This window comes from Elephas maximus, chromosome 25 (genome assembly GCF_024166365.1).
Source record: "Elephas maximus indicus isolate mEleMax1 chromosome 25, mEleMax1 primary haplotype, whole genome shotgun sequence".
NCBI lineage: Eukaryota > Metazoa > Chordata > Mammalia > Proboscidea > Elephantidae > Elephas > Elephas maximus.
Window position 1 is genome coordinate 32,778,030 of NC_064843.1, and position 27,346 is coordinate 32,805,375.

The 27,346-nt window shown below is 42.2% G+C and overlaps 2 protein-coding genes across 7 annotated transcripts in view; both read left to right on the top strand.

Moving 5' to 3' along the window:
- DSN1 (DSN1 component of MIS12 kinetochore complex) overlaps positions 1-11,784 on the top strand; it is a 31,454-nt gene extending 19,670 nt beyond the window's left edge. For 4 of the 5 annotated variants that reach the window (XM_049869461.1, XM_049869459.1, XM_049869458.1 and 1 more), the window contains 3 exons: positions 4,638-4,785; positions 6,284-6,371; positions 6,998-11,784. In XM_049869461.1, the coding sequence (XP_049725418.1) occupies positions 4,638-4,785; positions 6,284-6,371; positions 6,998-7,101 (340 nt within the window). In that variant the 3' untranslated portion in view covers positions 7,102-11,784. The remainder of the gene's footprint in view (positions 1-4,637; positions 4,786-6,283; positions 6,372-6,997) is intronic. The other variant, XM_049869460.1, reaches the window with a different exon arrangement.
- A 1,372-nt stretch (positions 11,785-13,156) lies between these two features.
- Positions 13,157-27,346, top strand: part of NDRG3 (NDRG family member 3) — a 95,662-nt gene continuing 81,472 nt past the window's right edge. For both annotated transcript variants that reach the window (XM_049868722.1, XM_049868724.1), the window contains exon 1: positions 13,157-13,220. The gene's annotated coding sequence lies outside the window, so the exon portion shown is untranslated. The remainder of the gene's footprint in view (positions 13,221-27,346) is intronic.

Here is a 27,346-nt window from a genome sequence, read left to right on the forward strand (position 1 = left end):
CGGGCGGTAGTTCTATGTTCAACTTTTTAATGAACTGCCAAAATGTTTTCCACAGTGTCTGCACCATTTACAGTCTTAGCAGCAGTGGTTAAGGGTTCTGATTTTTCTACATCCTTGGCAAAACTTGCAATTTTTCATTTTCTGATAATAGCCATCTTAGTGGGTGTGAAGTGGTGTAGTATCTCAAAGTAGTTTTGATTTGCATTTCCCTAATGACTAATGACATTGAGCATCTTTTCATGTGCTTGCTGACTATTTGTGTATCTTTGGTGAAATGTCTATTCAAGTCCTTAGCCCATTTTTTGATTAGGTTGTTTGTCTTTTTGTTGTTTAGTTGTAGGATTTTTTTATAAACTTTGCATATTTAAACCCTTATCACATGTACGGTTCCCTAGTAGTTTCTCCCATTCAATAGTCTCTTCACTTTGTTGATTAGGTCCTTTGATACATAAAAGCTTTTCATTTTTATGAAGTTCAGTTTACCTGTTTTGTTTTTAGTTGCTTGTGCTTTTGTCCTCATATCTAAGAATCCTTTGTCAAAACTAGGTCCCGAAGCATTACTCCTATGTTTTGTTCTAAGAGTGCAGACGGTTAACAAACTTGGCTGCTACCTGACAGATTGGAGTCCACTCCTTGGAAGAAAGGCTTGGAGATCCGCTGTCCAAAAATCAGCCGTTGAAAACCCTGTAGAAGCACATGGGGTTGCTGTGAGTCACAGTAGACTCAGAGGAACGAGTTTGGCTTTTTTTAAGAGTTTTATGGTTTCATTCTTTCATTAAGGTCATTGATCCATTTTGAGTTAATCTTCATATATGGTGTGAGGTATGCATCTTGCTTCATTCTTTGGTATGGGGAGATTCAGTTGTCCCAGCACAATTTATTGAAGAGACTATTCTTTACCCACTGAATAGACTTATCACCCTTGTTGAAAATCAATTGACTATAGATATATGGGTTTATTTCTTGACTCTGTTCTATTCCATTGATCTATATGTCCATCATCATACCTGTACCAGACTGTTTTGATTACTGTAGCTTTGTAGTAAGTTTTGAATCGGGAAGTATGAGACCTTCTACTTTGTTCTTCTTTTCCAAGGTTGCTTTGATTATTTGGGGCCTCTTGCAATTCCGTATAAATTTGTTGATTGTAGTTTCCATTTTTGCAAAGAAGGCTATTGGAATTTTGACAGGGATTGAATTGCATCAAATTGCTTTGGGTAGTATTGTCATTTCAATATTAAGCCTTTCGGTCCATTAACACAAAATGTCTTTCCATTTATTTAAACCAAAAAACCCACTGCCGTCGAGTCGATTCCGATTCATAGCGACCCTATAAGGCTATGAGTCGGAGTAGATTCGACGGCAGTCCATTTATTTAGGTCTTCTTTAATTTCTTTCAACAGTGTTTTATAGTTTCAGTGTACAAGCCTTTCTTTCACCTCCCTGGCTAAATTTATTCGTAGGTATTTTATTTTTTTAGATCCTATTGTACATGGAATTGTTTTCTTAGTTTCCTTTTCAGATTGCTTATTGCTGGTGTATAGAAACCCAACTGATTTTTGTGTGTTAATCTTATACCCTGCAACTTTGCTGAATTCATCTATTAGCTCTGGTAGGTTTCTTGTGGTTTTTTATATATAGGATCATGTCATCTGTGAAAAGGAATAGTTTTACTTCTTCCTTCCCAATTTAGATGTCTTTTATTTCTTTTTCTTCCAAATTGCTCTGGCTAGGACTTTATCATGGATCAAATTGTGTCCCCCAAAAATGTGAGGCAACTTGGCTAGGCCATGTTTCCCAGTATTGTGTGGTTGTCCACCTTTTTGTCATCTGATATGATTTCCCTAAGGGTTATAAATCCTAACCTGTATGATGTTAATGAGGTAGGGTTAGAGAGTTATGTTAATGAGGTAGGACTCAATCTATAAGATTAGGTTGTATTTTGACTCAATCTCTTTTGAGATATAAAAGAGAGAAATGAGCAGCCAGGAGAGGGACTTCCTACCACCAAGAATGAAGAACCAGGAGGGGAGTGTGTCCTTTGGACGTGGAGTCCCTGTGCTGAGAAGCTCCTAGACCAAGGAAAGATTGATGACAAGACCTTTTCCTAGAGCCAACAGAGAAAGAAAGCTTTCCCCTGGAGCTGGCACCCTGAATTTGCACTTCTAGCCTCCTAGACTGTGAGAGAATAAATTTCTGTTGGTTAAAGCCATCTACTTGTGGTATTTCTGTTACAGCAGCACTAGATAACTAAGACAGACTTCCAGGACCAATACTGAATAGCAGTGGTGAGAGTGGGCTTCCTTGTCTTGTTCCTGCTTTTTAGGGGAAAGGTCTTAGTCTTTTCATCATTGAATGTTATGTTAGCCAGCTTTATTTTTTGGTTAAAGATTATAGACACTACACCTACGCTCATCCAAAGACTTCACCAAAAGAGTGAAAAGATTACCCACAGACTGGGAAAGAATTTTTAGCTATGACATTTCCAGTCAGCGCCTGATCTCTAAAATCTACATGATATTGCAAAAACTCAACTACAGAAAGACAAATAACCCAATTAAAAAATGGGCAAAAGATATGAACAGGCACTTCACTAAAGAAGACATTCAGGCAGCTACCAGATACATGAGGAAATGCTCACGATCGGTAGCCATTAGAGAAATGCAAATCAAAACTACAATGAGATTCCATCTCACTCCAACAAGGCTGACATTAATCCAAAAAACACCAAATAATAAATTTTGGAGAAGTTGTGGAGAGACTGGAACACTTATACACTGCTGGTGAGAATGTAAAATGGTACAACCATTTTGGAAATCGATTTGGCGCTTCCTTAAAAAGCTGGAGATAAAACTACCATACAACCCAGCAGTCCCACTCCTTGGAATATATGCTAGAGAAATAAGAACCTTTACATGAACAGATATATGCACACCCGTGTTCATTGCAGCACTGTTTACAATAGCAAAAAGATGGAAGCAACCAAGGTGCCCATCAATGGATGAATGGATAAATAAATTATGGTATATTCACACGATGGTATACTACGCATCGTTAAAGAACAGTGATGAATCTGCGAAACATTTCATAACTTGGAGGAATCTGGAAGGCATTATGCTAAGTGAAATTAGGCAGTTGCAAAAGGATAAATACTGTATAAGACCACTTTTATAAGAACTGAAGAAATAGTTTAAACAGAGAAGAAGATATTCTTTGATGGTTACAAGAGTAGGGAGAGAGGGAGAGGGATATTCACTAATTAGATAGAAGATAAGGACTACTTTAGGTGAAAGGAAAGACAACAGTATAGGAGAGGTCAGCACAACTGGACTAAACCAAAAGCAAAGAAGTTTCCTGAATAAACTGAATGCTTTGATGGCCAGTGTAGCAGGGGCAGGGGTTTGGGGACCATGGTTTCAGGGGACATCTAAGTCAATTGGCATAATAAAATCTATTAAGAAAACATTCTGCATCCCACTTGGAAGAGTGGCGTCTGGGGTCTTAAACGCTAGCAAGCGGCCATCTAAGATGCATCAGTTGGTCTCAACCCACCTGGAGCAAAGGCAAATGAAGAACACCAAGGATACAAGGTAATTATGAGCCCAAGAGATAGAAAGGGCCACATAAACCAGAGACTAGATCAGCCTGAGACCAGAAGAACTACAACCGGCTACAACCAATGACTGCCCTGACAGGGAATGCAACAGAGAACCCCTGAGGGAGCAGGAGAGCAGTGGGATGCAGACCCCAAATTCTCATAAAAAGACCAGACTTAATGGTCTGACTGAGACTTGAAGGACCCTGGTGGTCATGGCCCCCAGACCTTCTTTTAGCCCAAGACTTCAACCATTTCCAAAGCTGGCTCTTCAGACAGGGATTGCACTGGACAATGGGTTTCAAAAAGATGAGCTTCTTGGATCAAGTAGACACTTGAGACTACGTTGGCATCTCCTGTTTGGAGGGGAGATGAGAGGGCAGAGGGGGTCAGAAGCTGGCGGAATGGAAACAAAAAGAGAGAGTGGAGGGAAGGAGCCAGCTCTCTCATTAAGGGGAGAGCAATTAGGAGTATATGGCCAGGTGCATATAAATTTTTGTATGAGAGACTTGATTTGTAAACTTTCACTTAAAGCACAATGAAAATTAAAAAGAAAAAAGATTATAGACACCGACTTAAAGATATCAAGCCTTGGCTTCGTTTTGCCCCAGATATAGTCCTTTTTATACCTGGACCGTACTGCTAGGTGGAGTCATCTGGCCTGAATTTCAGGTGACCTCGTCAAGTGACCAGGATTTTCAGGAGTCCAGTGGTATAAAAACATTAATACTGGCCAATCATTTCAGAACCTTTTAAGAGAGGCGATACCTATAGTGGAGCCCTGGTGGCTCAGTGGTTAAGAGTTCAGCTGCCAACCAAAAGATGAGCAGTTCAAACCTACCAGTCAGTCACTCCTTGGAAACCCTGTGGGGCAGCTCTACTCTGTCCTACAGGGTGGCTAGGAGTTGGTATACCTACTGTAGAATGAATATTGATTCAAGTTAATAAAACCTCATAGGAGGTTTTTTCCAAGATTGTCTTTGGTCTGCCCTCCCCAGAAAATGTTTATAAATTCCTCGATAGCTCTTTGTTTTGTTTTTAGAAGGTCAGCTGAAGGCAAAGGTATTGAAGTTGAAGTGGAACCTACAACATATCTTGGGTCTTCCCAGAGTGAAGTTCTGAATACAAAACCAGACTACCAGAAAATATTACAGAACCAAGAAAAGGTCTTTGATTGTATGGAGTTGGTGGTGAGTTAGCTCATGTTTATTTGTTTGAATTATTTGGCTTTGCCACTTTGTCGTCCTTAGAAATCTAAGAGGCCTGGAGAATATGTGTATTGAGAGGTAAGTATATTCAACTCCACCTGAGGGAAATACGAAAAGACAATAAGAAATCACAAGTAAGCATATAGTGGTAAGTGCTAAGAAAGTGGGGTAGGGGAGCTAGGACGGGGAGAGCATCAGCTTGCTGTTTACAGAGTGGTTACTGAAGGCTTCTGTAAGGTGACATTTTAACACAGACTTGAAAGAAGTGGGGGAGTGAGCCATAAGGACATTTGGGGCAGTAGTATTGTATCAGTCTAAGTATCAGTGGGGAGCAGATGGCACTTGAAATAGGATAATTCGAGGAGAGTTTATTTATGAGGGACTATGTATAAAAGTGTGCCCTGTATTGTGCAAATGTCTAAGATCTCAGCCACTACTACAAAGTTTGAATCCACCCGTGGGTACCCCAGAAAACCCTGGTGGCATAGTGGTTAAGAGCTACGGTTGCTAACCAAAAGGTCGGCAGTTTGAATCCACCAGGTGCTCCTTGCAAACTCTATGGGGCAGTTCTACTCGGTCCTATAGGGTCGCTGTGAGTCAGAATTGACTCAACAGCAATGAGTTTGGTGTAACCGGTATAAACCCAAACCCAAACCCACCGCCGTCGAGTCGATTCCAACTCATAGCGACCCTATAGGACCGAGCAGAACTGCCCCATAGAATTTCCAAGGAGCGCCTGGTGGATCTGAACTGCCGACCTTTTGGTTAGCAGCCGTAGCACTTAAGCACTACACCACCAGGGTTTCTGTAACGGGTATAGGTACCGCAAAAGAGAAGACCTGGTGATCTGCTTCCAAAAGTTGACAGCCATGAAAACACTATACACCACAGTTCTACTCTGCACGCATGGGGTCGCCATGAGTCAGAATCAACTTGATGGCAACTTTTTTAAAAAACGTATAAGTGTGTGAGTGTTTTGAAGCCTTAAGAATTTGTGATATAATTTGTGACTTCAGGGCAGCTGAGCTATTACTACCTCTAGGCCCTAAGGAACAGTGGGAGGAGCAGTTACAGTGGCATCTGGAGGGAGAAAGTCACATAGTCAGGTGCTTTGAAAGAGCCATGACCTTCAATTGGGGGACACAGCCAACTCAAGAGGACCCTTCCAGGAGCAATCCTGGGTAATAAATACCCCGACCATGTTCAGCTCCCTCCCATTTGGGCTCCCTATTGACCAAACCCAACCAGAAACCAGAGGACTTGGGGTCCTGTTAGAGGTCATACAGATCTGGGCGTAGATCTGAGATGGAGAAGAGTGGAGTGTGGATCCGGAGGAGCAAGCAGAAAATGTTGGACATAAGCATTCCAATTTGAAAGAACTGCAAATGGAAAGCTCTTGAGGCAGGAGCTTGCCTGGCGTATTTGAGAAATATCAAAGAAGCCGGTGAGCCCTTAAGCTCACAGCTATCTTTGTCTGTAGATGGATGAACTGCAAGGATCGGCGAAGCAGTTGCATGCCTTTATGGATGAAAGTACCCAGTGTCTCCAGAAGGTGTCAGTACAGCTTGGTAAGCATGCCTCTTTAGGGGATGCTTGAATAGCTTTGTGGGTTTAGCTAGCCCTTCAGTCACAAACTGCTCTTCAAAGCATATGGTCCCAGAGGGTAGCAACTGTATCAGGTGATCCCTTCCCCCCCACCCCCCCCGCCACACGCACACACACACTAACTGGTATGTTGTAGGTACTCATATACACACACACTAGTATGTTGTAGGTACTCACACACACACACGCGCACTAACTAGTATGTTGTAGGTACTCATAGTTGATGGGAAATTTCCAGATATAAATTTTTCGGAAACACACTGGGCTGAGAATTAAATGCCCGCGAACCATGTTGTTTTGGCAAATCCAAGTCTTTTTATTCTTCAAGACTCAACTCAGTTGACGTTGACATTGCTTCTCTGTAGCTTTCCCTCACCAGAATATTTTCCATACACACCTGAATTTTCTTATTTTTTGCAATCTATTATAGTTGTGGCTGGCTTTCCTACTTTTCCATCTCCTTGAGGACAGAGACTTATTTATCATGGTAGTGTCCTTCACTGTCTGGCACATGACTGTGCAGTAAGTTTTTAATAAATGTTATATGAATTCACTTGAAATTTTATTTTTTGACTCCCTTCCTCTGCAGGGAAGAGAAGCATGCAACGAGTAGATCCCTCACCAGCTCGAAAACTGCTCAAGCTTCGGCTACGAAATCCGCCTACCACGCATTGCACTGGATCTTGTCAGTGACTTTATGCAGCTTTTCTGCCGCAAGGCTGTCAAGATGACAGGAATGGGAAGAGTGTCCAGCACGTGCTGACTGCCTGGCAGCCTGAGCTGGTGATCTCTAACTGATAATCTGGAGGCTCTGTTGCCTTTGAAGGTGACAGGGTGACTGTAAAGCACTTTGATTTTTTTCTAAGAGTGCTGGAATTTATGCATCCAACAGAACATCGTTACCCTCAACGGTAGTTTTCCATGGAAGCCTAGACACTATTTCCACTGACGTACAAAACGCTTGAAACTTCTTTTTTAGTATGGCCTTCAGAACCATTGGCCCATTCTTTTAAAACTTCCTTCATGGTCAGAAATCTTCAACCTCTGAAGATGTTTTGCAGTTTTTGAAACAGTCTGTTCATTCGAGACCAAGCCCAGTGAAACGTTTTGAGGGCCAAGTAGGGATCTGCCTGTAAAGACACAAGACCAGTTTTCTTGTGTGGCTCTGAAGGTGATTTTAGGTAGAAAAGTTCTGAGCATTGTTTACAGCATTGAGCTATGTATATCACTTTACAAGATGTCCAAATTGAAGGAAATACCACTTATTCTATATGCCCTGATGCCTGTTGGGTTTAGCTTTTAATATTGAGTTGAAAGCTATACCCTGGACTCATGACATGAGGGGGCTAAATTCTCTTTAATTGCTGTCTGTGTTTGTTAATAGTTGCATATAATTAAAAAGCTTTCTGTTTTCTTTATGAGTATTTTGAGTATATAAGAAAATAAGCCACAAAGAAGGTTTAGCAGAAAATAGAATTCTCTGCCAAGATGCTGAAGTAAATAGTAGTGTGCAGACAGTCCTCAGGATTAATTACCAGTAAAACACCAACTAATTTATTGTTAATGTTTCTTGTTCCCTGATCCCCCTTGTGGGACACAACTTCTTTCATTTAAAATACCCGGTCATAATCTGAAGTCTTAAACCTTGGTCCAAGCACTAGTTTGTGAGAGATGATGTCTCCTTGCTTTGACCTACATGCATTTTTTTTCCTTTTAATTTTATTTATTTTGTTGTGTTGTTGAGAATATATGCACAGCAAAACACACACCAATTCAACAACTTCTACATGTACCATTTAGTGACATTGGTTACGTTCTGAGTTGTGTAACCATTCTCACCCTCCTTTTCTGAACTGTTCCTCCCTCATCTAACATAAATTCACTGCCCGTAAGGTTCCTGTCTAATCTTTCAAGTTGTTGTCAGTTTGATCCCATATAGGTAGTTCTTAAAAGAGCATAAAGCTGAAGCAGACATTTTTTACTCATTAAGCTAAAGTGGTGTTTGGTTTTAAGAAGACTCCGGTGGATATTATTAGTTTAAGTTTTAAAGATTATCTCAGGGTAGTAGTTTCAGGGGTTCATCCATCCTTTATGGCTCCGGGAAGTCTGGAGTCCATTAAAATTGTAAATTCTGTTCTACATTTACCCCCTTTTGATCAGAATTCTATGGAATCTTTGATCAACATGTTTCATAATGGCACCATCCAATTCTTCTGGTCTCATGGCAGAGGAGATAGCTGTTTGTGGAGGCAGTTAGCCACACATTCCATATCTTCCTCCTATTGCTGACTCTTCTGTGTTGTTCCAGTGAAAAGAGACTAATTGTTGTGCCTTGGAGAGCTGCTTGCAAGCTTATAAGACCCCAGGCACTATGCAATGAACCTACATTTATTTTCTTTATTCATCTATGAAACTGCCACACATTGCTGTGGATCTTGTCAGTGACATTATGTAGCTTTTCTGTTACAGGGCACTCAAGGTGCTTCATGCATGTATTTACTGAGACCTGGCTACAGGTACAGTTTTAGGAACTGGAGAGAGATCAAAGAACAAAAACAATGCAGGATCTCCTCCCCTTATGTAGCTCATAGTCTAGTGGCAACATAGGAAACAAAAAGAGAAAACTCTAGAAATGATGTTTTAGCTGATTTGGGAAGGATGAAGTAACTAGATGGGACAAGTATTTCAGGCAAAAGGAACACATTTTGAAAGACGTGAGGAGAGGGGGGAGACTGAAGCATTCTGGGACACAAAAGCAAAGCAGGAGTGCAGAGCACCAGTGGAAGAGTGACCTGAGAAAAACAAATCAAGACATTATTAGAAGGTTTTAAGAGGAGGAGAGATGATCAGAACTTAATTTTTGAAAGATCATTCTAGTGGCAGTGTGAAGAATAGATTGAAACAAGCAAGGTGTGAACGTGGGAGAACAGTTAAGACTTTTGTAGTAGCCTATGTGAGAAATGATGGCTTATGCTAAGTGTTGGGAGTGCATGAATAAGGACTGCCTGTATTGCTCATGGTGCCTGGAACATAGTAGGCATGTAACATATTTGTTAAAAGCCTAGCTCTGCCATTCAGTAACTGACCAAAAAAAGTTACCTCTTACCTATAAAACTGGGAGAATGATAGAACGTATATCACAGGGATGTTAAATAAAGATTAGATTGAATAATATAGTAGTAAGTTTTGAACAGTGGTATCAATATGATGGCAGGTGGGGGAGGGTGTTTCTAAGACTGGAACAACTGAATGGATGATGAACAAATTAATGAAATGGGAATGCCAGTAGTTTAGAAGTCAACTAACCTATTGCTGACGAGTCGATTCCGACTCACAGTGACCCTGTAGGACAGAGAACTACCCATAGGGTTTCCAAGGAGCACCAAGTGGATTCAAACTGCCAGCCTTTTGGTTAGCAGACAAACTCTTAACGACTATGCCACTAAGGTTTCCAGAAGTCAACTAGACTTAGATATATAGGTGGAAAGCTGGGTAGAAAATGTGGACTAGAGATCAAAACTTTGAAGTTACGAATGTCTAGTTATTGAAGCCTGAATGAGATTGTCCAGAGAATAGTACAAGAGAGGAAACTTTGGATGGCCCTAAGAAAAGTCAGCATTTAAGAATCAAAGGAGTAGTGTTAATTGCCTACTCTTGGAAACAGAGTGGTATAAGGGAATGCATGTAGATTTTGGAGTGAATCTTTATCTCTTATTCTCAAATTCCTTGTCTGTGAAATGGGGATTGATTCTCTCCAAAGGTGGTTGTACCTTTCTCCAGTTTATTTATTATATCATATTGAATTATAAGAATTTATTCAAACTCAAGAATAAGAGGTGTGTTTTTGCTTTTGTGTCCTCAACAGCTAAGCAGGATGAAGCATAGAAAAATAACAATACTTACTAAGCTATAAGTGTTTTACATGCATACTCTTGCTTAGTTCTTACTACAACCCTAGGAGATAAGTTTTGTTTTGTTTTCTCCTTATGGATGAGGAACTGGGGCATGGAGAGACTTAATAACCTAGCCAACAACATACAGCTAGTGAATGAACTTAAGTCATGTAATAAGGGGTTGTGTTCAATTAATGCTAGTTTTTCCCTCTCCCCAAATTTGGTTCAGGAATTCTGCTTGAGGTTGAGCCTACAAAGATAAATAACACATCTGCCTTGAGACCAGAAGTAGCAGATGGTACCCGGCTACCACAATAGATGGATCCTGATAAAAGGGGAGAAATACGTGGAACAGAACTCAAATTCTCAAAAAGTCCAGACTTGACCAGGTGAGGCTAGAGGACTTTGAGACTATCACCCTGAGATGCTTCCTAAACCTAGAACCGAAGCTAGCCCTTGAGGTCACCTTTTAGCTAAGTAACAGATTGCCTCATGAAATAATTTTACGAGAGTACTGCACACCTTTAAAAAATCATCTATATGAGATGAAATGGTAACGATTAAAGGAAAGATGAAAGGGTAAGAGGAGAGAGAAATGAGATTATTGGAAGCCAAACATCCAGAATGGAATTAATGAGAATGTTAAAACATTGTGGAAAATACAACCTGTGTCCCTGAACATTTTGTGTAGTAATTGTTAAACGGGAACTTAATTTTCTGTGTGAACTGTCACTGAAAACACAAAAGTTTTTTGTTTTTTTTTTTAAGTTGTATACAGTTACTGCCTTTTAGATGTTTGGTAATATTTGTTCCATTTGGCCTACTTCAGTTAAGAGAATATCTTCTAATCAAAATGTTCTGCAACCCACTTTGGTGAGTGGCGTCTGGGGTCTTAAAAGCTTGCAAGCAGCCATCTAATATGCATCATTTGGTCCTAACCCACTTGGAACAAAGGAGAATGAAGAACACCAAAGACACAAGGAAAATACTAGCCCAAGAGACAAAAGGGCCACATCAACCAGCCTGAGACTAGAAGAACTAGATGGTGCCTAGCTACCACCAGTGACCCCCCAACAGAGTGGGAGGAAAGTGTGGAACAGAATTTAGACTCACATAAAAAGACCAGACTTAATGGTCTGACAGATTGGGTGAACCCCCGAAGCCATGGTCCCTGGACACTACGTTAACCCAGAACTAAAACCATTCCCGAAGACCACTCTTCAAAGATTAGACAGGACTGTAAAAAAAAATAATACTCATGAAGAGCATGCTTCTTAGTTTTAGCAGATGCAGGAAACCAAATTGGCAGCTCCTCTCCGGAGGCAGGATGAGAAGACAGGAAGGCGCAGGAGCTGGTTGGAAGGATACTGGGAAACCCCGGGTGGAAAGTGGGAGTGTGCTGTCATATGTAGGGATTGCAACTAGTGTCAGTGACAATGTGTGTATAAAATTTTGTATGAGAGATGAACTTGAGCTGTAGACTTTGACCTAAAGTACAATTAAAAAAAAAAAAAAACCAGTTGTTGAGCTGATTCTGACTCATAGCAACCCTAAAAAAAAAAAAAAAACCTTTTAATCAGCAATAAAATGTATTGCTGTCAAGTGGATTTCAGCTCATAGCGACCCTATAGGGACAGAGTGGTGGAACTACTACGTAGGGTTTCCAAGGAGTGGCTGGTAGATTTGAACTGATGTATTTTCTTACCTTTTTACTTTTGGTTAGCAGCGTGCACTTAGCCACTCCACCACCAAAAAACAACCAAACCTGTTGTAGTCCCATTGATACTAACTCATAGTTGACCCTGTAGGGCAGAGAACTGCCCCACAGGGTTTCCAAGTAGTGGCTGATGGATTTCAAGTGCTGACAAGGTGCTGGTAACCACTGTACCACTAGGGCTCTAAAATCACCAAACCAAATCCAAACCCATTGCTGTCCAGTTGATTCAGACGCATAGTGACCCTTTAGGACAGAGTAGAACTGCCGCACAGAGCTTCCAAGGAGCACCTGGTAGATTCGAACTGCTGACCGGTTGGTTAGCAGCGTAGCACTTAACCACTACAGCACCTGGGTTTCCACAGCATCACCAGGTCTCCTTAATCAGTAATACTAGGCTAACTAAAAAACTCCTTAGAAGCAGTGATTATGTCCTGTGCATTTTGGTGTTATTTAAATTGTTGTGTGTTGAAACTTAACGTGTGCAGTCATTCTGGAAAAAAAAAAAATGCCATTTCACATGTTACACTCTAAAGTACTTGGTGTGGCTGACAGCTGTAATAGATGATTTAATGGAGAACTGGTAATTAGAAGACCTGAGTCTTAGGTTCTGGTTGTTAAGTTGTTGTGTTCATTGGGTAAAAATTAATTACTTTCCACATGCTAAACGCTGACCGTCTCTGGGCGTATTTGAGAATGGTATGCCCTGAAGGGTTCTACCAAAAACCAACCCAACCCATTGCCGTGGAGTCGATTCCGACTCATAGCGACCCTACAGGACAGGGTAGAGCTGCCTCAAGGGTTTCCCTAGGAGCGCCTGATGGACTACGAGCTGCTGACCACATAGTTAGCAGCCGTAGCTCTTAACCATTAAGCCACGAGGGTTTCCAAAAGGTTTTCAGGGTCGTCTTAAGGATGTAACTCAGGGAACCGGGAGGAAGCCGTGGGGCACTCAACGCCCCCTCCCGGCAGCTTTAGTTAGAGATCCTTCTCCGGAGGTTCTGCAGCAAGAAAAACTACACCCAAAATGGCGCCGCTGACCCCTCCCGGCTCGGCCACCATTTTACCGGTAGTTCTCGAGCGAGCGGGCGCAGAGCGCATGAGCGGCGCAACATCCTCAATGCGCCTGCGCGGCCGCAGAGCCTCCCCCGCCCCTCTATTTGTGGCCTCTGTTGCTGCACTGACGGCGGTTGCCTGCGTCTCAGGTGAGTGAGCACCTCAGCTCCGCCCGTGGGGGGCGCGCGGCGCTGCATGCGGGGGCTTCGTTCCCTTTTCCTCCTTGCTCCCCACTGCATCTCCGCGGCGCGTCAGTGGCCGGGGTGCCCGTGCGGCCGGCCTCCGGGTACCCCCAGCGGTTCCCACGCCTCCCGCCGGACCTGGTCAGCCCGGCCGAGGTCGCTCCCCTTGCCCCGGCTCCGGCGTCCCGCGCTGAACCCGCCGTCCAGGGTGTGCGGGAGGCGGGTGTCGACCCTTCGGGCGCCCGGCACCCCTTGGTTGCAGGGACCCACCGCAGGCGCCTCCTGTTTCCCGCGCCTGCCCTGCGCGCGACAGAGCTCGGTGGGCCTCGGGACCGGGCTTTTATCCACTCCGCCCGCCCCGGGGCCGGAGGGCTTGGAAGATAGGCCGTGAGCGTGCCTTGCACCCTTGTGGTCCCAAAGCAGCAAAGAGCACCCTCTGACGGGACCCCACGGCAACGCTGGGAGACAGGGGCTTCTTAGTCTTACTTTGCAGTTGAGGAAACTGAGGCACCGAGAGGTGAAGTGCCGTGCCCAAGGTCACGCGGCTGACAAGTGACAGAGCCGACCCTTGAATACAGGGTCTTCAGGCCAGTGCAGTTGGAGTTTCATCTCGTACCTTTTAAAAAATCTGAAATAACTCACACTTGTCATCTCTGGAGTTGCTTCTCAAACGTTATAAAAGTGGGCTGCGAAAACAGTATTTTCTTGTTGTTATAGTCCAGTTATGGCATTACTGTAATAATAATAGTAGTAGGGATGGTATTAATAAGAACTAATGTTTTTATCAAACCCTTGCTGTGTGCCAGGGATCTTGCTAAGCATTTTATTAAGATCATCTTAATACCTCAGCTATCCCCAATCCATTGTTAACACCCTTCGATTTCATGCAGCCTTTTGCCTGCAGAGCTGGCCTCCCTGTCACAGGTAGACTGTAAGCCTCAGCCGAGGAGACAAGCTCTTTCTGGTGGCTTACTGGCAGAACAGAGCTAAGTAAGTGTTGTCTGCCTGCATCCAGATTCTCCCCCCACCCCCAAGCCTGGCCCCTCAGAGGATGTAATTAGCCTTGGTTTTGTGGCAGCCAGAAGAACAGGACTGGGCTAGCTGGGCTGGCTGGACTTGGGGGTGACAGAGCAGATTTGGCCACCACTCACCTTATTCTGGAGCTTTCTGGCTTTGCTTCAATTCTGGGCTTGAACATACCAGTATTTAAGCAAAAGGAGGAAGAGAACATTGACAAAGAAGTGCTGAAGATAAGAAGCGTCCCATGATTTAAAGTCCCAAATGAGCAGCTGTTAGAATCTATGAATGTTTTTGCCCCAAAAGAGCTAGCTCAAACGTTGTCTTTTTTTCAGCAGCGAAATCCTCAAGCCTTCTCCTTTAGCAAATTCTCCTCCATATTTCACGTGCTCCACTAAATTACCACCTTCTCTCTGACTTACCTGCTTGATTTTCCCAATAAGAATCAGTCATTCTTATTTGTGCAGGGTACTTTATTCCTCTGTTGTAGCATTTATCAGATGTATCAGGACCTGTTCTCTTTTAAGAGGAGCCCTGATGATGTAGTGGTTAAGAGCTCAGGTGCTAACCAAAAGGTTGGCAGTTCAAATCCATCAGCCACTCCTTGGAAACCCAAGAGGCAGTCCTACTGTGTCCTCTAGGGTTGTTATGAGTGGAAATCGACTCGACGGTTTGGTTCTCTAAGAATTACATATTTACACCCACCCACCCACACATGCATACATACATACAAACAACAGGGTAGAGACTTTTAGCCCCATGAGGTAATGGCCATCTTTGTAGCCCCATGTGCCTTTTGTTAGGTGCCTTCTAGTCGATGCTGACTCAGCAACCCCATGTGGCAATAGAACCGCCCCATAGGATTTTCTCAACTGTAATCTTTATGGAAGCAGATCGCCAGGTCTTTCTAAACTGTTAGCAACCGGCAATGGATTTGGTTTTGGTTTGATATTGGTGTGGTTTAGGTTCAACTCCTGTTCATTGCTGCTATTCAAAGGCCTCCTCCTTGTTTCTGAACATTTGTAGAAAAGGGCCCTGCTTCAAAAAGTTTGTTTATCCCCAATAGCGGAGTTGGTATGTGCTGCTTCAGTGTACGAGACATTTGTCGTGGATTGAATTGTGTTCCCTAAAAATATGTGTCAGCTTGGTTAGGCCGTGATTCCCAGTATTGTGGTTGTTCTCCATTTTGTGAGTATAATTTTATGTTAAAGAGGATTGGGTGGGGTTGTAACACCCTTACCCAGGTCACATCCCTGATCCAATATAAAGGGAGTTTCCCCAGGGTGTGGCCTGCACCACCTTTTATCTCTCAAGAGATAAAAAGGAAGGGGAACCAAGCAGCGAGGGGGGACCTCATACCACCAAGAAGGCAGTGTTGGGAGCAGAGCCCCTTTTTTGGATCCGGGGTCCCTGCACAGAGAAGCTCCTAGCCCTGGGGAAGACCGATGAGAAGGCTGACAGAGAGAGAGAGCCTTCCCCTGGAGCTGGTGTCCTGAATTTGTACTTTTGAAGAAATAAATTTCTCATTCTTAAAGCCATCCACTTGTGGTATTTCTGTTATAGCAGCACTAGATGACTAACACGGCAGCTTTTATTTGCAAGTTGTACTAGGGTAGCCTGAGGCATGCTGCATTCTAGCCCTAAGTAGGTGATTCATTCTTACATTCTTTTGCCTTGTGTTGCTGACTGTTTCTGGTATTATCAGAGTAATTACAATTTTTTTAACCATATTTCATTACATAATATTTCTAATAATAAATATTCAGAAGAACCTCTTGGGAAGCACTAGACCTGTATAATCCATAGGTCCTTTATATAAATGAAGCTTCCCAAAGAGTTTTTCCAAATAATTTCTTGCAGATGTATTGAATTGTTACGCGTAAGGCCTGGTGCTGTGTATGGTGGAGGATTTACAGTTGAATAAAATGCGGTTCCTGTTGAAAGAGCATACTAGCTAACTGAGAAACACTGTATCTAACCGTAACTCAATTAAACTCGAAAAATTGCCAGGTAGTGTTAAAGGCAAAGCAGTACGAGAATATAATACAAGATATTCCAACATAGAACGTTGAATAAAGTCATGTAGTGTTCAAGCTGAAAGGAAGCATCTAGTTTTTTATAAAATTCCAACCTTTTGATTTTTACAGACCTCATCCTGAGAAGTGACCTTGTACAGGGTCACAGAATTGGGACCATAGTTTGAAATTCTAGACTTTTTATCCACTAAAGGTTTATTAGTACTTCTCTCAGTATAGCCCTTGAATTCATCCTTAAAAATATTAATCAGAAACCCTTTATTAAAATTCCACTTATGAGCTTAGAACAGAGTTGGGAGAAGAGATTAAAAAGAATATGATTCATGTCCTCATAGAATTTATGGTCTATTGAGGAAGAGTAAAGAACTGTTCTCTAACATTAAATGCTATAAAACAGCATATAACTATTTGCTTATTGTGTGAGACTAAATGCACCATAGGAGTTGGAGGAGGAGGACGAGAGATCAGTACGAGCTGTGATAGTGAGAGAGCACTTTGAGGAAGAGTTAAATCTCTCTGGGCTTTGACCAGTTGGTAGGGTCAGAATTAATCTTAAGGACAAGGAAAACATTTTAAAGCAGAGGTGATAAAACTGAGCCAAGATATCTGTGCCTGGCATGTTCAGGGGGCAGTTAAAAAAAAAAAAAGGAAAGAAACTGGCTTGACCAAGGTGGCTTTATTAGATTAGAGCAATGGTTTTCAAACTTGAGCATGCATCAGAATCAATGGGTTGCTGGGTCCCAGCTCCAGTTTCTGATTCAGTAGATCTGGGATGGGCCCCAAGAATTTATATTTATAACAAGTCCCAGGTGATGCTGATGCTACTGGTCCAGGGACCACCCTTTGAGAACCCCTGGATTAGATGGTTGAGAAGGTAGAAGCAGAAACTCTCTAAGAAGTTGTTCTAAAAAACTCTACGTGTGTGTGTTGTCGTTGTCTACTAACAGAAAAGTTCTGGAAAGATACACACCAAACTACCAAAAGCAAAGAAGTTTCCTGAATAAACTGAATGCTTCGAAGGCCAGCGTAGCAGGGGCAGGTGTCTGGGGACCTTGGTTTCAGGGGACATCTAAGTCAATTGGCATAATAAAATCTATTAAGAAAACATTCTGCATCCCACTTTGAAGAGTGGCATCTGGGGTCTTAAACACTAACAAGTGGCCATCTAAGGTGCATCAATTGGTCTCAACCCACCATGAACACCAAGGACACAAGGTAATTATAAGCCCAAGAGACAGAAAGGGCCACATGAACCAGAGACTACATCATCCTGAGACCAGAAGAACTAGCTGGTGCCCAGCTACAACCAATGACTGCCCTGACAGGGAACACAACAGAGAACCCCTGAGGAAGCAGGAGAGCAGTGGGATGCAGACCCCAAATTCTCATAAAAAGATCAGACTTAATGGTCTGACTGAGACTGGAAGGACCCCAGTGGTCATGGCCCCCAGACCTTCTGTTGGCCCAGGACAGGAATCATTCCCGAAGCCAACTCTTTAGACATGGATTGGACTGGACAATGGGTTGGAGAGGGATGCTGGTGAGGAGTTAGCTTGTTGGATCAGGTGGACACTTGAGACTATGTTGGCATCTCCTGCCTGGAGGGGAGATGAGAGGGTGAAAGGGGTTAGAAGCTGGTGAAATGGACACGAAAAGAGAGAGTGGAGGGAGGGAGTGGGCTGTCTCATTAGGGGAAGAGTAATTGGGAGTGTGTAGCAAGGTGTATATGGGTTTTAGTGTGAGAGACTGACTTGATTTGTAAACTTTCACTTAAAGCACAATAAAAATTATTTAAAAAAAAAAAAAAAGATACACACCAAACTGTGACAGTGGTCACTTCTAGGAGTGGAGTTTGGTGGGTTGGGGAGTTCATTTACTTTATACCTTTCTGTATTATTTTTGCATTGTGCACATTTGCTTTTGTATTTTAAAAAAAAAAAAAAGCCCTTATCTTTTTGAAGATACATACTTAAATATGTATGAATTTAAAAAAGAGCTTGTTAAAGTAATCTAGTGTCATACAACAAACATTTTAAGAGTGCCTGCTATGTGCCAGATGTTGCTAGGTTCTGGAAATACCAAGTCTGCAAAAATTTGTAATCTGGTGATCAAGATGGGCAGATAACAACTCTACTTAGTATCATGTTAGCTTCCTGAGAGAAGCGACCAGGGACTAGCTCTGTGTTTGTCAGATAATAATTAAAACCAAACCCATTGCTGTGGAGCTGCTTCCGACTCGTATAAATGATGAATGAATGAGCAAAACCAGGCAAGAAGTGAGGGCAGTCAGAAAGAAATGGAAAGGCTAAATGGGAAATTCTCGAAGAAAAATTTGCAAGCATCACGATAGGGCTGATGAAAGAAAGGGGTTCATCAAGCAGGACTTTTATGTCTAAAGGTTGATAGCATTTTAGGTTTACTACAGAGCTGGGCAAGTCATCTATTCTGAAAGCCCCTCACCTCGAAAATAGTGAACAAAAACTTAACCTAGATTGAGCCTGAGTATTTACCAGGTTTCAGTGCTTTGGTAAATGAATTTTTTTTTCTAATCACAGTGCTAGTTCTATTTTGTTTATAATGACTACTATACAATTTTGCCATTAATTGTTCCCATTACTGTGAGATTAACTGAGATATAGAATATTTTAAATGCCATACAAAAATGGAATATGTTTTAATTCCTTAGTGCTTACTGTGACACGAACACCACAAATGGGTAGCTTTAAGTAACAAATTTATTTTCTCACAGTTCTGGAGGCCTGAAGTCCAAATAGGGTCTCAGTCATGTTGATTGATTCCCTCTGTAAGCCTCTCAGTTACAGGTGTTCTTTGGCGTCTGTCCTCGCCCTGTGTGTGTCTCTGTGTCTGTTCTGGTCTTATTATAACTCAGAAGTGAGTAGGTGTATGATCTACTCTACACTGGTATGACCTCATTAGTGTAACAAAGAAAAACCCTATTTGCAAACAGGATCATGTCGATAAGTAGAAGGATCAGGAATTCAACACATATTTTTGGGGACACTATTTAATTCATAACAGGGTGGTATTATCCAGTTGCTGGAAAAGGACATCATGTTTGGTAGAGGATCAGTGAAAACAAACCCTCAATGAAATCAGCCGACGCAGTAGCCACAGTAATGGACTCGAACATACCAACGATCGTGGAGGCGGCACAGCACTGGGTAACTTTTCATTCCTTTTTACAAATGGTCACCAGGAGTTGGAGTTGACTCGAGGGCAACTAACAGCAACAACAAATTAGTTTTTTGATCTTATCTCTTCAGTGAGAGGAAAAATCCAGTTGTTTAAAAATTCTGTGATGTCTGCCATAATGCCTGACAGAGTTTGACAAATTATCAGTCCTATTTTTGATGGCCAAATTGTGTGTACTTTGGAGGAAATCTGACTTCTCTGCATTCTGAGTTGAATTCTATGTAAACACTAATCACAGTACCAAACAGGGTATGATATTAAATCTGGCGAAGAATGTATATAGCATGGAGCAGGGGTTCTCCCCAAGCTTTTTGTGTGGAGGTGCTGTCTTTATCTTCCTCAAGGTTTTATGTAGGAAATAAAGGTTAATTTCCTAAGTAGAGAGGTGGCTTCCCCCCAGACTTTGGCTGTGTCATTTGGCCATAATCCCCTTACCACCTAGAAATGCCCACAGTCTACAGTTTGGATTTCTCAGTTGATCCAAGTATAAACTTCTGATAAAGCCACTGTCCATATTTGATTTTCTACTTATTATTTTAAGATTTTTTTGTTTGTTTAAGTTTTATAGTATCTTTTAAAAGATGATGCTGTTTCAGGTTTTGGGATAATAGCTGTAATTTTGGGGGCCTAAAAGTGTCACGGCCTAAAAGCTCTTAAGCCCAAGGAAGGGTAAGGAAAATTGTATGTAGCTCATGAAAACAATATGAAGATGCCTTCCATTTCTAATGATAATTTAAGGTTAGCAGTCCTGTCAGTTTTTCCTTTAATTGGTAATTGTCATGTTGTAATTGGTCCAGAAATACCGTTTGCTTTCAAAACAGACACAGTTATTAAAAATAACAGTTTTATCCTTATAATTCTTCTACATTTTTAAGTTTGAACTTTCAATTCATGGGTAAAAGTTGAATGCTTTTCAAAATCGTGAACTCTTAGCTCTTGAAGTCATTGTACATGAAACGGTAGTACTCGGGAGAGAAAGAAGAACCAGGCTATTGTTTCTTTATCCCCACAGTCTCTGGAGGCAGGACCCCTTCTGCCATTCTTCAACTCCTGAAAATATTGCTTCTTTTAAACCATTGTTTTGGATATGGTTTTAACCAGGCTGTTGACTAAAACGTGACTTTGGGTGATTAGATAGTCCACAGGATAGATTGCTTTTCAAATACCCCCAGAGAAGATCTCTCGTATTAATTAAAAAACTAACAATAATATCTAAACTTCATATGGGGCTTTGCAGTTTTCAAAACTCTTTAATTATTAAGTCCAGTAGCCAAACCTGAGAAAATAAGTGGATGAACTACTGATAAGTTGGCATCAAGGGGGAAAAGTTGTTTATAGACACCTGCCAGAGCCTAGGATGCAGACTACTCATGTTCAAATCCTTGCTAGTTGTGTGACCTTCAGCGGGTTACAGACCTTTCTAAGCCTCAGTTTCTTCATCTGTAAAGCGAGGAGGATAATAATGTATAATAGTGTTGGAAAATTAGATGAAATAATGCATAGATAAAGTGTTTATCATGGTCCTGGCATAGAGTAAGTGCTTAATAAATTTGGCTAGTACAGGTACTGCATTTTAGGGCTCTTGTTTCTCTTTTATCTACATTTAGCCTGTTTTAAAGAACAAACTGTTTTCAGGGACTCATGGCTTATAACTGGCTGGTACCAGAGCCCATCCCAAAAGTACTTACCGGGGCCTGGCCAGCAGTAGCTTTCCTAGTTTCCTGAGCCACGCCCCTGAGGAGTGGAAAGCAGAGGGTAATGTTTCTGCTCCTAGAGTTACTTTAGTTAGAACCTTGGCTGGTTGATGGATCTCTGGGATAAATAAGGCCCCTAGATGGGAGTTTCTTTGCTCTAGTGATTATCTGTACCAGTACCCTGGGTGAATAGAATGACTATGTAGGGCAGGCTCAGATTCCCAGGTTGGCAGTCTCTGCAAACATCGCTTACCACCTGCTGCCAGAATCCAGGAGTGACACAACAGGAAGGTGGGCCTAACGTACAAGGGTGTTCCCACCCGCTTTTCCTTTCAGGAAACGCAAGATGTATGAATGACCCTTATCCAGGGCTGAAGACGGGGCGTTTCCTGTTAAATGGGCATCTTCGAGCATGCCTCAGCAGCTGTCTTCGATGACTTTTTTCCCCCACCTTTGCTTATATAGATATTGGGGATAGCATCTCTGAAAGTATTTCTTCTGGTGAAGAGGAACCTAAGCTTTCCTTTATATAGTGAAAAATCTCACTGAACTGTTTTTTAAAAAGTCATTGTTTTGTCCATGGAGTTGGGTGCTTTGGCTTGTTTATCTGGCTTTCTGGGGAGTCTCCTGAGACCCTTTGCTTTCCTGAGGGCCCTCAGGAGACAGGAATGAAACCAACATCCATTACCCTAGACATTTGAGAGGATGCATAAGTCAGTAGTTTTATGATTAGATTAATTCAGGCTTTAACCTTAGCAAAACTTAAAAGCTAAGTCATCAGATAAGTGACTGAAATGTGGAATTTAGCCCAGTGCTCTGGGATAGCTTTCAGAGCCTGGACTAGGAGTCCAGATGCTTGTCCCAGCCCCACACCCAGGTGGCTGTGTGAATTTAGGCAAATCACTTAAATTTTCTGGGCCCGTGTTTTCTCACCTGAGGATGAGGGTGTTACTATACCCTAGCTGCATGTAAGACTCACCCATAGAGCTTTAGGAACAATACCCAGACCCCGCCCTAGCCCTACTGAATTGAATCTTTAGGATTGAGGATTGGGTACTGATATTCTTCAAAGCTCCCTAGGTCTTTCTAATGTGCAGCTAAGATAACTTCTAGACAAGAGGATCAAGTTTTAAACAACTAAAAAAGTTAACCCATGTAATGCTGCTGCTCCTCGAAAACCCTCAGTATTTGTCCACACAGGAAAGTCTAATTCAAGTGCTTCGATTTCTTACTGAGCCTACTTCTGCAGCTTTACCTCCTTTTCTGGCAACATTGTTCTTCTTGGTGTCTCTAGGATATAACGTGTACATTTTCCCCTTCCCCAACGCTGATATCCTCACCTGGAATGTTCTCTCCTCCCTTCCAGCTATCCAAAACATATCCGTTCAAGGCCCAGCTTCATTCTCACCTCCTTTGGAAAAATTCCTGACCATCCGAGTCCTTAGTTATTTCTCCCACTTCTGTCCTGGTTCTGCGCTTCAGATTACTCTATGTTCCAAAGTCTCGATACAATGTAAGACATAATTCTTAAGACATTCTGTCTTTATGGGGGAGGTGGAATACATGGAAATACCACTGGCTTAACTTGTATACTATTAAATATTACTATGTTATATTTTGTATTGTTGGCCATCTCCTTATGTGTGTATAGCTTGTAAATATTAGTTGATGAATACCCATCTATGTCCTAGCTCCAACTGGCATTTTTAGCCTTACCTTCTAACAGGAACCCTCTGCTCTTGCCAAACTGGAACATTTTCTCGCAGAACTTGTGTTTTCTCATCTCCTTGTTTTATTTAACTTATCTTCCCTTCCTAGAGTTCCTTCTTTTATTCTCCCATCCCCACCTACAGAAATTTGATCTATTTTTCAAGGCATAGTTGACATTCCACCTCTTCTATGAAACTTTTTCTCAGCACCCACAACCTCCATTGACCGACCTTTGCCCTAAACCTATGTAACCTTGCTTTTCAACTGGGGGCACTTCTGCTCCCCAGAGGACATTTGGCAACATCTGGAGACGGTTTTGGTTGTCACACTGGTGTGGAGGAAAGGTACTGGCAAGGATGCTGGTAAACATCCTGCAGTGTACAAGACAGCCCCTTCACAACAAAGAATCATCCGCTCCAAAACGTCTGTGGCAGCAAGGTTAAGAAATCCTGCCTTAGAGCTTGTCCAATTCGTAAGCTCATATATATACTGCCTTAAACTATAGTGATTTGTATATAGACCTCATTTCCCTACTTATTTGAAATAATGGGTGAAAGCGAACTGCAGTCCCAAATCTGTGCCTTCATGTTATTAACTGCACATCAGGATTTAATCATATGGCCCGTGGCCTGATTCTGACCACCCAGGGTAATTTAGGACAGGAGATAAGGAAATCCTTAGTGTGGGGTGGGTACGGGGGGCAGTCTGCCAACTTTCCCTCCTTTTCACTCCCAGGTCTTTTCATCTGTGGTGACCTGGGAGACAGTGTGATACAGGGCATAGAGTGACCATTTGGAATAGATCTAGGTTTAAATTCCAGCTGTGTCTTTTATTAGTCGTGTTATTTTAGGCAATCCTTTTTACCTCTCTAAATCTCAGTTTATCTTCTTTCTAAAAGAGATGATGCTAGTAACCCAGTATTTTACCTCATAGTACCATTATGATAATCCAGTGAGATGTTAGATGTGAAGATGCTTTATAAATTCCAAAGTGCTATAATGAATAATAAGGAGCCCTGGTGGTGCAGTGGTTAAAGCACTCGACTGCTAACTAAAAGGTTGGCTGTTTGAACCCACTGCTCCACGGGAGAAAGATGTGGCAGTCTGTTTCTGTAAAGGTTACAGCCTTGGAAGCCCTATGGGGCAGTTCTACTCTGTCCTATAGGGTCACTATGAGTCAGAATCGACCTGACGGCAACAGGTATAATGAATAATAATTACTCATTCAGCCAGTCTTTATAGATAGAAAGAGGATCTGAGTCTGCTTGCTCTAGGAACACCACCATCTCCCTTCCCAGCCAGTCCCCTGGGCACTTCCTGCATCTTCTCAGCCATAACTGCCCCACATCAGCTCCAGCTGGCCCCTTCTAGCTCGTTCCCCCCAGTATGCCATCTTAGCTTGCTGCCTTCATTCTGTTTTGGTTGTCAAGAACCCTGTTGTAATCTTGTCAAAACCGAAAGCAATTGACTCTCTTTCTAGAATACAAACTAGTAGCCTGGTGTTGATATATCCTGGCAAAGCCTGACAAAGTCCCAAAGGCCAGACAAATTACTTTGATCATGTTAGAAAGCTACAAAACAAGACAGCTTACAGTTTAGAGAGCAATAATACGTTTAATCTCTAATTGTCTTTTTTAAACCTCTAGAAATCTCAGTGAACTTTCTCTGACTAAATGGACACAGTGCAGGGTGAGATAGAAGGCTAAGACTCGAATGCCCATGGGTCGGGCCAAGTGCACTTTCTCACTGATTTGCTGTGTGACTTTCAGCAAAGTCATCGAGCCTCACGGGTTGATGATTGGGTGACCTCTCAGGGTTGTAGTAAGGACCGTATGAAGAGCTGGGGGAGTGCAAACCTTGAGGAGGAATGTAAAGCACTACCTGTACAGAGAGCTTTTGGGTCACAGAATGTCAGCCCCATCAGGGAATAAAAAGGTTAGCTCCTTCCCTTGACAGATGGGAAAACTGAGGTCCAGAAAGGGAAAATGCTTTCCACAGTGTCACTGACCTAGGTAGGGCCCAACTAGGTCTAGAGTCCACATCTGATGTGCTGATGGGCTCTTTTCATGACTGGAAAAACCTGTGCCTCTTCAGGCATCCGTTTTTTTCTGAATGGACAAAACCATTTTGCCACTGAGTCAGTTCTAACTCATGGCAACCCCATGTGTGTCAGAGTAGAACTGTGTTTCGTAGAATTTTCAGTGGCTGGTTTTTGGGTAGTAGGGTGGGTTTTAGATCACCAGGCCTTTCTTCTGAGGTACCTCTGGGTAGACTTGAACTGCCAGTCTTTTTAGTTAGCAGCCAAGTGCATTAAGCGTTAACCGTTTCTACCACCCAGAGACTCCTGAGTGAGCAAAGGGTTGCACTTTATGCTTAGACTTTAAACTATGTTCTGCAGAGCTGGGGTGGGGGGGATCTCACCAACACTTCGACCAAAGCCCCTACACTATTTTCTATTTCAGAGTTTGGTGCACAGATCAAAAACCACTGGTCTTGATGATCTTTAAAGGCCAGCCAAGTACATCCAAGAATGGTGACTCCTCTCCTAGCCATCCTAGTAACGTTTTTGCTTGCACTTCAATTCAAAGATGTCAATTTCTGTATTTCTAAGAGATGATCTACGTAGTCACTGGCTTTTCAGCATAGAGAACTGAACCTCATTCTTCCTAGACTTTAATACCATTGACTTTCACTGTCTAAAGATAAGGGCCCTTTATTAGTCCTTCCTCCTTCCACCCTCACCAGCATTTGACAGTTTCCCTCCCTTTCCAAATAAATCTCTCTCCTTTGACTTCTTTAACATTGTGCTTCTGCTTTTCCTCTGGCATCTCTGAACATTTTTTCTCTCTTCTATTTTCTCTTCTTTCACTGAGTTGCCCTTCAAAAGAGCCTAGGACCTACAACTCCTTCTGTCCCTGATTTGGTGATGGCCCATAGATTTACCTTATACCTGTGCTCAGGTCTTCTTGAATGCCAGAATTTCAACTCAGGCTCAAAATTGATTTTTTTCACCAATTTATTACTCCCCAGCCCTCCTGTTTCTGTTAGTCGTGCCATTATTCTTCTATATCTCGAGCCAGAAACGTTGGCAAAATCTGAATCTACTGGTCTTACGCCATGTTTTGTTAGCTTTATATCCCAGAAATCCTTTTTCTTTACATCTGTAAATCCAATAACCTGGTCAGATCCTTGTCACATTTCTGTTAGGTTTCTGTTGTAGCCTACTAAGTTGTTTTCTTTCTCCAGTATATTCTCCTTCTAGTTCATCTGTCTTGTTGAATCTTTGTAAAATCCCACCTAGCTTATTAAAATCCTCAAGGACCCCTGGTGGCGCAAATGGTTAAGTGCTCAGCTGCTAACCAAAGGTTAGTGGTTCAAATCCATCTAGCAGCTCTGCCGGAGAAAGACCTAGCAATCTGCTTCCCTGAAGATAACAGCCAAGAAAATTCTATGGGGCGGTTCTGCTCTGTTATATGAGGTTGCTATGTATTGAAAGCAACTCGACAGCACCTAGCAACTCTATTCTTATCATCTCTGTTAAGGATTTTTGCCAATCATCAGTTCCTCACCTCCTCAACTTAAATGATCTCCACTCCTCCTCAGCCGATGAGGCCACATGTTGTTGGACTGTCATCATTCCAAGATGATCACCCATAAGACCCTAAACAAGATCCCCAGGCCTTAGGGATTTGCTGTGAGATGCATTGTTCTAATAAGCAAGAAATAGTCCTCATTTCTGAAACTGGTTAACAGACAATAGCTGGAATTTTATTTCTCTTTTTCCTACTGATTTCATGTTCTCCTTGCCCTCACCTAACTAGTAAGATAGTATGGGTTCTTGTCCTGGTGTAACAACTCAAACCATCATTTCTAAGGTGTCTGAGTCATTGGTGTTATAGGATTCTCTACGCTTCTCTTACCTTTACCTCAAGGAGGCAAGTACCACAGTGTGAATAGAAAGAAAGGAACTCGCCCAGAGTTCTACAACTGGTAGAAGCAGCCCAGTGCAGACTGAGAAAAGGAAATGTTTTTAAATTCTTGGCCTGTGAATTAGATGTGGGATTTTGGAAAAGTTACTTAAATTCTCTGAGCCTAAGTTTCTCATCTCTAAAATAAAAAATAAAAAAAAGAAGATATCTGCTTAAGAGATTTGTTTTACGAGGATTAAACGTAAGGTGCTTAGATTATAATTCTGGCACAGAGTAGGTGCCTACCTTTTCCCCTTTCCTTTTCCAGCTATCTGGTACCAGGCTCACTTCCTCAGTTTGAGGATACCTAGTTTTTACTTGTCAGTCCCTTCTCTACCTTCTAAGACTAGGAAAGAGAGTAAACATTTTATTGCCTACTGCAGGGTAGAAAATTGTTACTAGCCTTTTGAAAATATCAATGGCTCTTAATACCAGAATGGAATTTGGTAACCATAT